The sequence below is a fragment of the Bos indicus genome, chromosome 13 (assembly GCF_029378745.1).
Source record: "Bos indicus isolate NIAB-ARS_2022 breed Sahiwal x Tharparkar chromosome 13, NIAB-ARS_B.indTharparkar_mat_pri_1.0, whole genome shotgun sequence".
Classification (NCBI taxonomy): domain Eukaryota; kingdom Metazoa; phylum Chordata; class Mammalia; order Artiodactyla; family Bovidae; genus Bos; species Bos indicus.
In genome coordinates, this window is record NC_091772.1 from 21,059,695 (window position 1) to 21,073,742 (window position 14,048).

The following is a 14,048-nucleotide window of genomic DNA, read 5'->3' on the forward strand; positions in this document are numbered from 1 at the left end:
ATATTCACTTCTTATGGCTACATCATTTTGCAGATCTTTTCTTCTTTCTAGGACTTTTCCATTTATCATGTTTCAGTTTTAGGTCTTTAGGGCTCTGTCAGTCTTTACTTTTTTAAACTAAAATAAATATTTCCTCTGTTTCATATATTGTTTTCTGCCAGCCAGGGTATCTTCAGCTTGCTCCTATTAGCGCCAATGCTCTTTCCATTCTCATTCTCATTTACTACAGTGTATGTGAGATTATCTTTCATTCATATATCTGTTGACCAGGTGAATAGGTACTGCTTTTGTCATTTTGACTAAAAGAAGAAACTGAATGGTTAAAGATAGACAAGACATGCTGAGGGAAATAATGCACCTCTTCTATTTACCATGCTGACTTTCCTAACACCAGTCTGACTGACCATACTCTTAAAGAAGATCTACATTTCTTAGAATGGCAGTATCTTTTTATTTTTAATTTGTGCAACCCATATACCATAGATTAACCCCCCCATACCCCCACCACAGAGCTGTTAGAACTTACACAGGACAGGGTAAAAAAGACTCAGAAGGCACAAACAGAACCTTGTGTGCACCAGGACCCAGGAGAAAGTAGCAGTGACCCCACAACTTGTCCGTGAGTGTCCAGCAGTCTCTGGTGGAGGTGTGGGTCCACGGTGGCCTGCTACATGGTAGGGGGCACTGAGGTGCCCATTATTTTCATTACCTGCACCATAGTTTGGCCTCAGGTCAAACAACAGGGAGAGAACACAGCCCTGCCCATCAACAGAAAATTAGATTAAAGATTTACTGAGCATGGCCCATGCATCAGATCAAGACCCAGTTTCCCCCTCAGTCAGTCTCTCTCATTAGGAAGCTTCCATATTCTTCCATATCCAAGCCTCTTATCCTTATCCATCAGAGGGCAGACAGAATGAAAACCACAATCACAGAAAACTAACCAAACCGATCACATGGACCACAGCCTTGTCTAACTCAATGGAGCTTTGAGCCATGCTGTGTGGGGCCACCCAAGATGGGCAGGTAATTGTGGAGAATTCTGAAAAAAATGTGGTCCACTGGAGAAGGGAATGGCAAACCTCTTCAGATTCTTGCCTTGAGAACCCCATGAACAGTATGAAAAGGCAAAAAGATAGGACACTGAAAGATGAACTCACCAGGCCAGTAGGTGCCCAATATGCTACTGGAGATCAGCAGAGAAATAACTCCAGAAAGAATGAAGAGTCGGAGCAACACAAAACAACACCCAGTTGTGGATGTGCTATATAGAGCAATATTGCATAGGAACCTGGAATGTTAGGTCCATGAATCAAGGCAAATTGGAAGTGGTCAAACAGGAGATGGCAAGAGTGAACAATGACATTCTAGGAATCAGCAAACTAAAATGGACTGGAATGGATGAAATTAACTCAGATGACCATTATATCTACTACTGTGAGCAAGACTCCCTTAGAAGAAATGGAGTAACCATCATAGTCAACAAAACTGAAATGCAGTACTTGGATGCAATCTCAAAAACAAGAGAATGATCTCTATTCATTTCCAAGGTAAGTCATTCAACGTCACAGTAATCCAGTGTATGCCCTGACCAGTAATGCTGAAGAAGCTTAACAGTTCTATGAAGACCTACAAGACCTCCTAGAACTAAAACCCCCCAAAAGGTGTCCTTTTCATTACGTGGTATGGTGTGGTTTAGTTGCTCAGTCATGTCCAACTCTTGCGACCCCAGGGACAGTAGCCTGCCAGGCTCCTCTGTCCATGGGATTCTCTAGGCAAGAATACTGGAGTGGATTGCCATTTCCTTCTCCAGGGGATCATCCTGACCCAGGAATCAAACCCGAGTCTCCGGCATTGCACGTAGATTCTTTGCCTACTGAGCTATGAGGGAAGCCCTTTCATTATAGGGGACTGGAATGCAAAAGTAGGAAGTCAAGAGATACCTGGAATAACAGGCAAATTTGGTCTTGGATTATAAAATGAAGCAGGTCAAAGGCTAACAGAATTTTGCCAAGGGAACACATTGGTCATAGCAAATACCCACTTCCAACAACACAAGAGAAGACTCTACACATGGACATCACCAGATTGTCAACACCGAAATCAGACTGATTATATTCTTTGCAGCCAAAGATGGAGAAGCCCTATACAGTCATCAAAAACAAGACCAGGAGCTGACTGTGGCCCAGATCATGAACTCCTTATTGCCAAATTCAGACTTAAAATGAAGAAAGTAGGGAAAACCACTAGACCATTCAGATATGACCTAAATCAAATCCCTTATGATTATTCAGTGGAAGTGAGAAATAGATTCAAGGGATTAGATCTGATAGAGTGCCTGAAGAACTATGGACAGAGGTTTGTGACACTGTTCAAGAGGCAGTGATCAAGACCATCCCCAAGAAAAAGAAATGCAAAAAGGCAAAATGGTTATCTTAGGAGGCCTTACAAATAGCTGAGAAAAGAAGAGAAGCTAAAGGCAAAGGAGAAAAGGAAATATATACCTATTTGAGTGCAGAGTTCCAAAGAATAGCAAGGAGAGATAAGAAAGCCTTCCTCAGTGATCAGTGCAAAGAAATAGAGGAAAATAAATGAATCAGAAAGAAGACAGATCTCTCCAAGAAAATATCTCTCCAAGATACCAAGGGAATATTTCATGTGAAGATGGGCACAATAAAGGAAACAGAAACAGAATGGATCTAACAGAAGCAAATGGAGAAGGCAATGGCACCCCACTCCAGTACTCTTGCCTGGGAAATCCCATGGACAGAGGAGCCTGGTAGGCTACAGTCCATGGGGTTGCAAAGAGTCGGATACGACTGAGTGACTTCACTTTCATTTTTCACTTTCATGCACTGGGGAAGCAAGTGGCAACCCACTCCAGTGTTCATGCCTGGAAAATCCCAGGGACAGGGGAGCCTGGTGGGCTGCCATCTATGGGGTCGCACAGAGTCGGACACGACTGAAGCGACTTAGCAGCAGCAGCAACAGAAGCAAAAGATGTTAAGAAGAAGATGTGGCAAGAATACACAGAATAACTATACAAAAAAGATCTTCATGACCCAGATAACCATGATAGTATGATCACTCACCTAGAGCCAGATATCCTGGAATGTGAAGTCAAGTGGGCCTTAGGAAGCATCACTACGAACAAAGCTAGTGGAGGTGATGGAATTTCAGTTGAGCTATTTCAAATCCTAAAAGATGATGCTGTGAAAGTCCTGCAAATTTGAAAAACTCAGCAGTGGCCACAGGACTGGAAAAGGTCAGTTTTCATTCCAATTCCAAAGAAAAGCAATGCCAAAGAATGTTCAAACTACCGCACGATTGCACTCATCTCACACACTAGCAAAGTAATGCTCAAAATTATCCAAGCCAGGCTTCAACAGTACATGAACCATGAAATTCCAGGTGTTCAAGCTGGATTTAGAAAAGACAGAGGAACCAGAGATCCAATATCCATTGGATCATCGAAAAAGCAAGAGAGTTCCAGAAATATCTCTACTTCTGCTTATTGACTACACCAAAGCCTTTGACTGTGTGAATCACAACAAACTGTGGAAAAGTCTTAAAGAGTTGGGAATACCAGACCACCTGACCTGCCTCCTGAGAAATCTGTATGCAGGTCAAAAAGCAACAGTTAGAACTGGACACGCAACAACAGACTGGTTGTAAATCTGGAAAGGAGTATGTCAAGGCTGTATATTGTCACTCTGCTTATTTAACTTATATGAAGAGTATACCATGAGAAATGCTGGGCTGTATGAAGCACAAATTGTAATTGAGATTGCCGGGAGAAATATCAATAACCTCAGATATTCAGATGACACCACCCTTATGGCAGAAAGTGAGGAAGAACTAAAGAGCCTCTTAATGAAAGTGAAAGAGAAGAGTGAAAAAGTTGGCTTACAACTCAACATTCAGAAAACCAAGATCATGGCATTTGGTCCCATAACTTCATGGCAAATAGATGAGGAAACAATGGAAACAGTGAGAGACATTATTTTCTTGAACTGCAAAATCACTGCAGATAGTGACTGTAGCCATGGAATTAAAAGATGCTTGCTCCTTGGAAGAAAAGCTGAGATCAACCTAGACAGCATATTTAAAAGCAGAGATATTCCTTTGCCAACAAAGGTCTATTTAGTCAAGGCTATGGTTTTTCTAGTAGTCATGTATGGATGTGAGAGTTGGACCATAAAGAAAGCTGAGTGCTGAAGAATTGATGCTTTTGAACTGTGATGTTAGAGAAGACTCTTGAGAGTCTCTTGCACTGCAAGGAGATCCAGACTCTTGAGAGTCTCTTGCACTGCAAGGAGATCCAACCATTCAATCCTAAAGGAAATCAGTCCTGAATATTCATTGGAAGGACTGATGTTGAAGCTGAAACTCCAATACTTTGGCCACCTGATTCAAAGAACTGACTCATTGGTAAAGACCTTGATGCTGGGAAAGATTGAGAGCAGGAGGAGAAGGGGACAACAGAGGATGAGATGGTTGATTGGCATCACCGACTCTATGGACATGAGTTTGAGTAGGCTCCAGGAGCTGGTCATGAACAGGGAACACTGGCATCCTGCAGTCCATGGTGTCGCAAAGAGTCAGACATGACTTAGTGACTGAACTATACCATAGGTACTCTGGTTTATGCCAAGTTTACAATAATTATACTATAATTCACTGTACTATGATTTCTCTCTCTCTTTTTTTCTATTTTATATTTTTAAGGAAATAAGCCTCATTTAGAGATGGAGTCCCCCTTGATCATTTTTTTAAAACTAAAGAACCAATTATTTAGATTATAAATTAAAACACATTTCCTCTGTGGAGTAATTATGTAACTCCACAGCCTATGGCATAGAAAAATAAAATAATCTCCAGTGCATAGACTTGCATAGTGAACAGTGTCTGCATACTGCTCTGGGTTAATAGTAAGTTCTCACTAATGTTAATTAAAATTATGTGGCAAGATTATAAATCACTCAAAGAACATAACCTTTAATTCATGTTACTGATATCCACGGCTGTTCTTTTAAGGTTTCCTCTCTTCAATCTTATATTTAGACTCCATTTTACTGGTAAATTGTTTCTGGAAATTATTCATGTTTTAACTGTTGTATTATGGAAATGACTCAAAGACTATGGAAATGCACTTTTATGAAATCTGCAGAGATTTACTATTTTCCTTCATGAAAATACTGCCTGTTTTTGAGTGACTTACTGCCACCACACTCACACTGGTCCAAAACCATAGTAATCTATGTAACAAAGGAATTAATGAGGTTTTTTTAATTTGTTGAATCTGATAACAATAGTTTTAGACCTTTAATGTATATAATTTTGAAGCTATAAAGTATTACCATTAGACTTTGTATCAATTGAAATTATATGCAAACATGTGAATTGCTTGGAAAATTCTATGTCGATTTGCTTAAAAAAATTTTTTTTTCATTTATTTTTGGCTGATCTGGGTCTTTGTTGCTGCCTGAGCTTTCTCTTGTTGCAGAGAGCCAGCTTCTCACTGTGTTGGCCTCTCTTGTTTCCAGGCACAGGCTTTATAGAGTATGGACTCAGTATCTGTGGCACACAGACTTAGTTGTTCCATATTATATGGGATCTTCCCTGAACCAGGGATCAAACCCGTGTCCCTTGCATTTGCCAGCCAATTCTTAATCATTGGACCACCAGGGAAGTCCATGAATCTGCTTTTCTTTTTCTTTTTTTTCAATCTGCTTTTCTAAGTCACCTTTAGATGATACCATTATGCCTTCAATTATTATAACTAGCATTTATGAAGCACAAATTGTATATTGAGGGCTGTATTAGGCCCAAAAAATCCTGTGTCAAAAGAGCTTGGAGTCTGTAAGGACAGACAGATGTGTAAACAGCTCTTATACAAGGTGGTAAGCATTTAATATAGAAATAAAAGTGCTCTTAGGCAGCATGAAATAGGGAGTGTCCAACCTGAGGCTCGGATGGCAAAAAGGTGGGACCAGAGTAGAGAAAAGTTGTTTCCTTGGGTCTTAAGGTTGAACAGACCACCAGGACCAAAAGAGGGAATGATCAGTACAGGCAATGGAAGAAATATTATTGAGGACGTGGCAAAACACAGAGCGAGTGGCATCTCAGTGAAGCCCTCAGTCCTAGGATAGAGTTTAGCTGCAGGTGCTTCAGAGAAGAGTTGCATCTGGAAAACTAAGCTGGAACCAAAAATCAAAAGATTTTAATGCCTTGATTGGGATTTTGGGTTTATGTAATAGACAGTGTTCAGCCCTTAATTGCTTAAAATATATTTTTAAAGTGAAGTTTCTATTACTTGCTGAACAGTTCCAGAAGTGACTGAGAGATGGGGAGTCATGTAACGTCTATCTTGGACAATGACTCAAATCTTGAACTTATCTGATACTGTGGGATCTATAAAACAACTAAAGGGAGCACTGAAGTATAATGAAAATATTACAAAATGATGTTTGTGATTGTTATTTTGTTTTTCTCCAGTGGGAGAGACTTCTGAGATTTGCCCAGAGGCCACGGATTTTTTGTGCCACAACAAGAAGTGTATTGCATCCCACCTTGTCTGTGACTATAAGCCAGACTGCTCTGATGGGTCTGATGAAGCTCACTGTGGTAAGTGTGTTTGCCTGTTCTAATGCTGCCAGTTCAGCACAGAGTTTCACTTTATTAGTAGAGTTACTTACTGACATTGGTGAGTGAGAAGAAATATTCTTTTCACGCACTAGAGTAGACTTAGAATAGCCAAAATATTTTTCCAACTTCTCTCTGAAGATATTTAGAAGCCCTACCATCCTTTTTATCCCCATACTAAAAACTGAAGCAAACCTATAACAAATCGTGTGACAAAAATTTCCCATTATGTCATTGTATAGAACTGTGTGCAGAGTCAGAATTCTAATTGTCAGAAATTGAACTAGCGGTCTACATTTCTTCATCAATTCTCATTACTGTTTTCATTCCTCCCCCCCACCCAATGGCTGATTTTATAGATGAGGCAAAAAATGAGCACCTTGAATAAATACTAGTTTAATGATTAATTTTATTAATTACATTACACTGGAAAAAGAATACATGAGCCACATTTTTTTTAATTCAAACTTTAATTCAAATGATTTTTAAGGTCATGTATAAAGCCAAGTATGTAATTTTAAAACATGAGCACATACTTAAATCCAAAGAATTTTTTTCATATATCTTACTGATGAGAACTCATATACCACACAGGCTACCTGTTGCAATTAGCATTTGCTATGTAACAAAGTACCCTAAGAGTTAGTGGTCCAAACAACTTTGGTTTGGTTTGCAATTTTGTGGGTCTGTAACTTAGGAAGGAATCAGTGAGGCAGTTTGTCTCAGATCCACATGGCTCAGACTGGGACATCTGGACCTGGAGGAGCACCTCCAAGATGGTGATATCTCTTACTTATTTGGCATGCGTGTGCTCTTTGGTTTCTCTGTATGGATCAGCATGGACTCAACCTCTAGGGCAATTGGTATGGCTTGGACTATCACAGGTTAGTCAGACATCTTTCATGGGGTTGGCCTTTACCATGTATTGACTGAAAAAATGAGTGCTCAGCATGAAAGTTGAAAATTGTGTTTTCTTTGGAGGACTCTGGTGACTCAGATGGTAAAGAATCTGCCTGCAATGCGAGAGACCAGGGTTCTATCCCCGGGTCAGAAAGATCCCCTGGAGAAGGGAATGGCAACCCTCTCCGGTATTCTTGATTGGAGAATCCCATGGACGGAGGAGCCTGGTGGGCTACAGTCCATAGGGCCACACAGAGTCAAACACAGCTGTATGACTGACAACACCACCACTACTACTGTTACTACTAAATGCTGCTACTACTGCTACTACTACTTGGAGGACTCAAGCCTACAAGACAGCCTCTCAGATAGCTCTGAGGGAGTGTTCCCAAGAGGTCCAGAAAGAGCCAGATTATATAGGAATTTTGCAACAAAGAGCAGGTAGTCCAGGCATCAAAAGATTACTGTTAATTAAAGAAAACCAGATATCTTGAGGAACTTAGTGCTTTTCTGTGTGTGGGAAGATGCAAGACTGTGGGCTCATTGAAATCATTCTTTTGATATCCATCTCAGCTATCTAGGGTGGCACCCTGGTTTTTCCCACCCTGAGTCCCCTCAGGCTACACTGTTGTGGTGGCTGCAGTGGCTGAGGGCTTGATGGCAGGCATTCTGCTGTTTCTACCCTGAGTCCATCAGGGCTCACTGTGGGGGACGGGATAGTGGCTAATCACTACAACATCCTTTGTTTACTGACAGGGCAGGCAACATTTTTCATTCACACTTGTGAATGTTCCAAGAGCAAGCATTGCAAGAGTCTGTGGAAAAATAGCAAGTGTATTTATGATTTCACCTTCGAAGTTTCAGAATGTCCCTCCTGACTCTTCCTAATGATCATGCAGATAACAATGTCTAGACTAGATTTAAACGGAGGAAGAGCGTAGACTCCACTTCTCAATGGGAAAACATCACACATGCACTGGGAAGGAGTAATACTCAAGCCGTGAATAAGTGTTTGTTATTTTTAGCTCAGTATTGTTTTCAGGATAGTACAGTGACAATGCTTCTGCAGTGTTCATTTCTCCTTTTTGCATCCATTATTTTTTTTAAATTGTGGTGAAATATATGTGCAATAAAATGTACTACTCTTGCCTTTCAATGTTACGGTTCAGGGGCAGTAAGTATATTTGCATTGCTGTGCAGCCAACATCACCACCTATAACCAGAACTTTTTTTATCTTGAAAAACTAAAACTCTATGCCAATTAAGCAATAGCCCTTCCTTCTCCCTAACTCTCAGCCCCCAACCACCACCCTTCTAATTTTTTTCTATTCATTTGATGACTTTAGGTACCTCATGTAAGTGGAATCACAGTATTCGTCCTTTTGTGAATGGCTATTTTAGTTAGCATATTATTGTCAACATTCACCCCATCTTTTCATTTTAAATCACACATAAAAAAGTATAAATGGTTGGTACTTTTAAAAACTGTACTACTAATACTACAATATATAATCTTAATTTTATAAAATATTTTTTCCTCTATAATGCATATTTTCTCTAATGAAATTTATAATATATTAACTAATAGTTCCTAGTATTATTTTTAGCTTCTTTTACATGAATCAAATATATATATATACACACACACATATATGTATATTTTACATAGACTGTAAGGAATTGATTTCAATGGAGTTCTTAAACAGTGCTCTGAAGCATTTTGAAATCACCATTTTCCCCACAAGATATGACAAGTAGAGCTTAAATAATCACCAGTAAAAACATTAAAAACTTGGCAAAGTTTAAGAAGGTTCTAAAGGAAAAATATTAAGAACATGGTGCTAGTGATGTACATATCCAATGGGCCAAGAGGGACAGCTGTTACATGCATATAGACAATTTATTACAGATAGTAAATTATCTTTCTCTCATGTAAAAATATATATTGAAAATGTTTATATAAAAATTAAACTCTTCCATTTATTCCTATTCCTAAATTGGATTAAGAACCACCTTCTAAACACTTCAGTTCAGTTCAGTTGCCCAGTCGTGTCCAACTCTTTGTGACCCCATGGACTGCAGCACGCCAGGCCTCCCTGTCCATCACCAACTCCCAGAGTTTACTCAAACTCATGTCCACTGAGTTGGTGATGCCATCCAACCATTTCATCCTCTGTCGTCCCCTTCTCCTCCTGCTTTCAATCTTTGCCAGCATCAGGGTCTTTTCAAATGAATCAGTTCTTCACATCAGGTGGCCAAAGTATTGCAGTTTGAGCTTCAACATCAGTCCTTCCAATGAACACCCAGGACTGATTTCCTTTAGGATGGTCTGGTTGGATCTCCTTGCAGTCCAAGGGACTCTCAAGAGTCTTCTCCAACACTACAGTTCAAAAGCATGAATTCTTCAGCACTCGGCTTTCTTTATAGTCCAACTCTCACACCCATACATGACTAATGGAAAAACCATAGCCTTGACTAGATGGCTACTTTGTTGGCAGAGTAATGTCTCTGCTTTTTAATATGCTGTCTAGGTTGGTCATAAATTTCCTTCTAAGGAGTAAGCATCTTTTAATTTCATGGCTGCAGTCACCATCTGCAGTGATTTTGGAGCCCCCAAAATAAAATCAGCCACTGTTTCCACTGTTTCCCCATCTATTTCCCATGAAGTGATGGGACCAGATGCCATGATCTTCATTTTCTGAATGTTGAGCTTTAAGCCAACTTTTTGACTCTCCTCTTTCACTTTCATCAAGAGGCTCTTTAGTTCTTCTTCACTTTCTGCCATAAGGGTGGTGTTATCTGCATGTCTGAGGTTATTGATATTTCTCCCGGCAATCTTGATTCCAGCTTGTGCTTCCTCCAGCCCAGTGTTTCTCATGATGTACTCTGCGTAGAAGTTAAATAAGCAGGGTGACAATATATAGCCTTGACATACTCCTTTTCCTATTTGGAACCAGTCTGTTGTTCCATGTCCAGTTCTAACTGTTGTTTCTTGACCTGCATACAGGTTTCTCAAGAGGCAGGTCAGGTGGTCTGGTATTGCCATCTCTTTCAGAATTTTCCACAGTTTACTGTGATCCACAGTTTACTATGATGCCAAAGTCAAAGGCTTTGGCATAGTCAATAAAGCAGAAATAGTTGTTTTTCTGAAACTCTCTTGCTTTTCCAATGATCCAGCGGATGTTGGCAATTTGATCTCTGGTTCCTCTGCCTTTTCTAAAACCAGCTTGAACATTTGGAAGTTCATGGTTCACATATTGGGTATATGAAAATTAATAAGACATTGTATTAGGTTTCAGAAATTGACTTTCTACTGTGGAAAAACAATTAGAGGTGAAAATGTATTAAAGTATGAAGTTCTTTGCTTTTTAAAAAGTTTGTAAATGAAAATATCCCTAGGTTATTTTCTTTATATGTAACAGGTACTGTCAGGAATAAAGTTACCACCAGTTATTTGGGGGGTACATATGAAGAATGATGTGTGTGCGTGTGTACATCTGTAGATGAATTATAAAAATAGACTTTAAAACATGAGAAAGAGTTTCAAGTAGAAAGTTTTTCAGGTGTGAATGCTGCCTATGCTTTTTTGTTTCATTTATTTTTCCTCTCAGAGAACCTTACATGATTTTTATCTTTCCCACAGCTGTTTGAGGTACTGATGTAAAACACACAGAGGCATTTTTGATGTTCAAAAACTGAAGTCCGTTACATACCATGTCTGTTAGTGTTACCCATGACTTTGATGGACAGCAGCAGGAAATATTTGAATTCATTAAACTAAAAGCAATATGTTGAGAAGTGAATAGTACTTTTCTTAAAACATCTTGATAGATTTTGTTCGTATCCAAGAGGAACATTGCAAAGCACACAAGGATATTCAGGTGACTTTATTGATTCTGCAAAGGCTTCCCTGTGGCTCACACGGTAGAGAATCTGCCTGCAATGCAGGAGACCCGAGTTCAATCCCTAGGTTGGGAAGATCCCCTGAAGAAGGGCATGGCAACTCAGTCCAGTATTCTTGCCTGGAGAATACCTTGGACAGATGAGCCTGGTAGGCTACAGTCCATGGGGTCACAAAGAGTCGGACACGACTGAGCAACTAACACTGATGCTTCAGATTGACTCCCTCAGTATTTTATATTGCTGATCTTTTGGATGTAGCAGAGACATCAGCACTGGATTCCTGCAGGCAGAGAATCTACTGTGGATAATGGAACATTTTCAAAGTGACCTTTGAAGAAATAAGGAAAGAATTGACCTTTGAGATTATTAAACTGAAGTCTTCGTTTTTACTTTGAGCATCATTTCTTGGGCAATTATTTAAATTCTTAGAGACTCACTTTTCTTATCTATACAGAAGATATAATAGCATCCAGAGTGCTTTGAGAATTAAATGAAATAATGTAAAGGATATATTTGTTCAGTCTTTGAAGATTAATGTTAGCTTCTTTTGTACTGTTGTTTTTATATTCTCTTGAAATTTGTCAGTCATTGTGAATACCTTATTTACATATCCCTTATACTCAGCAGACAATAAATGCAGCTATTCCTTATGACTAAATTTTGACTGTAGGTTATGAGCAAAGATGAATTTTTCTTTTGCATCTCTACCTCTTGTTGCAAAAATGCATAGTTGATAGGAAAGGAGAACAATTCTTTTTAAAAGAAACAGTTACATTAGAAAAGATGTCCTTTTTTTGTGTGTGTGTGGAAGGAAGATATTACCTGAAACATGTGTTAAGAGTGCTTCATATTCTAGGCTAGGGAGGCAGAGAATGGGAGGGCTACTTTCTCTCCTGTCTTTTACAGTGATGAGCATCATTATCAACAGTCTTTCCCACTGTACCCAGACTCTCCAAAATTCTTTTGAATGCAACTTTCCAAGAAGTCATGTCACAATGAGGAGAAATTATTTAATAGTTCTATGTTATATATTGTTGTGTTAGTCATTCTAGTCGTGTCCAGCTCTTTGTGATCCCAAGGACTGTAGCCAACCAGGCCCCTCTGTCCATGAATTTCTCCAGGCAGGAATACTTGAGTGAATTGCCATGCCCTTCTTCAGGGGATCTTCCCTATCCAGGGGTAGAACCTGGTTCTTCCGCCTTACAAGCAGACTCGTTACCAAGTGAACCACCAGAGCAGCCCATGTTATATATTTTGGTGTTGCAAAATCAGGTGGCTACATGGATGTGAGAATTAACAATAATTAATGATGGAGCCATCTCTTTAATATAAGTGAGGTGATTAATGTTTGTACTGACCATTCAACCATATGGCTGAATATTGTACCAATGGAAAAATGCCAGTTGTTTAAGAGTGTTAGTAATGCTTTGAAGCCATTCAAGGAATCATGACAAAGTTCACAATTTGGAAATTATTTTTTCTAAAGCCATAGCCATTTCAAAAATATTGATATGTATTAATCATCAAGAAATATTTCAAATTGTTCATATCATCTATCATTCAATAATTAGTGTGCAATCATTATGGTTTATGTGATGCAGTTAATAATAATACCTAATCACCTGGAAATGTTTATAATAATTCAGTGATTATTATTGTTCAGGTCACTGAGTTGTATTTGACTCTGCAACCCCAAGGACTGTAGCACACCAGGCTGCAGTGGTAAATAACAATTAGGGTGACAATGCAAAACCAGGAAGTAATAAGTTGCTAAGTATTTAAATAGTAACAACTATAATTACTGTTGTAAAACACCCCCACTACCCGAGAACTGACATGATGTGGAAAGAGAAAGATAGGACCTAGGTTGGACTTTCAAGGAAAAGTATTTTTGCTAGATGGAATGGAGCAATTAAGGTAAATTAATACACTTGTAGAGAAATTTGAAACTTGACAGGTTTAGACTGCAGAGCAATCCCTGCTACTTGCCTATCCATGTTTTTGTTAAAAAACAGAACTCCAGTTTTACTTGGGGCAGCGTTATAACCAGCCACAGATACTATCTTCTGCAGCTTCTTTGTAGCCACTAGAGGCCCATGAGATATACATGGGAACTGGGAGAAAGTATCACTTTCAAAAATAAAAAGCGACAGAATGGGCAAAAAGCTTTTCTCTTCTTTCCTCTTCGCATTGCTTTCAATGCCGTGAATATCTGTGGCTCTGGGAAGTACAGCAGCATCTTGCAACCGTGAAGGAGCATGAGGATGACAAGATGACAGTAAGGAAGGATGGAAAATGTGTGCTTCACCCTGGCGTTGGAACTACAACCATAGTGCCCCAATACTTTGGCCACCTGATGCAAAGAGCTTACTCATTGGAAAAGGCCTGATCCTGGGAGAGACTGACGGCAAAAGGAAAGGGGGCAGCAGAGGATAAGATGGTTACATAGCATCACCGACTCAATGGACATGAGTTTAAGCGAACACTGGGAGATAAGTGAAGGGCAGGAGAGCCTAGTGTGCTGCTGTTCATGGGGTCACAAAGAGTCAGATGTGACTTAGTGACTGAACAACAACAGGATGCCAACCTTATACTCACAC

The 14,048-nt window shown here is 39.5% G+C and overlaps 1 protein-coding gene across 1 annotated transcript in view; it reads left to right on the forward strand.

The window, feature by feature from the left end:
* Positions 1-14,048, forward strand: part of MALRD1 (MAM and LDL receptor class A domain containing 1) — a 553,710-nt gene that overhangs the window by 352,800 nt on the left and 186,862 nt on the right. Inside the window, exon 30 of the mRNA XM_019971898.2 lies at positions 6,499-6,627. Within this exon, the coding sequence (XP_019827457.2) occupies positions 6,499-6,627 (129 nt within the window). The remainder of the gene's footprint in view (positions 1-6,498; positions 6,628-14,048) is intronic.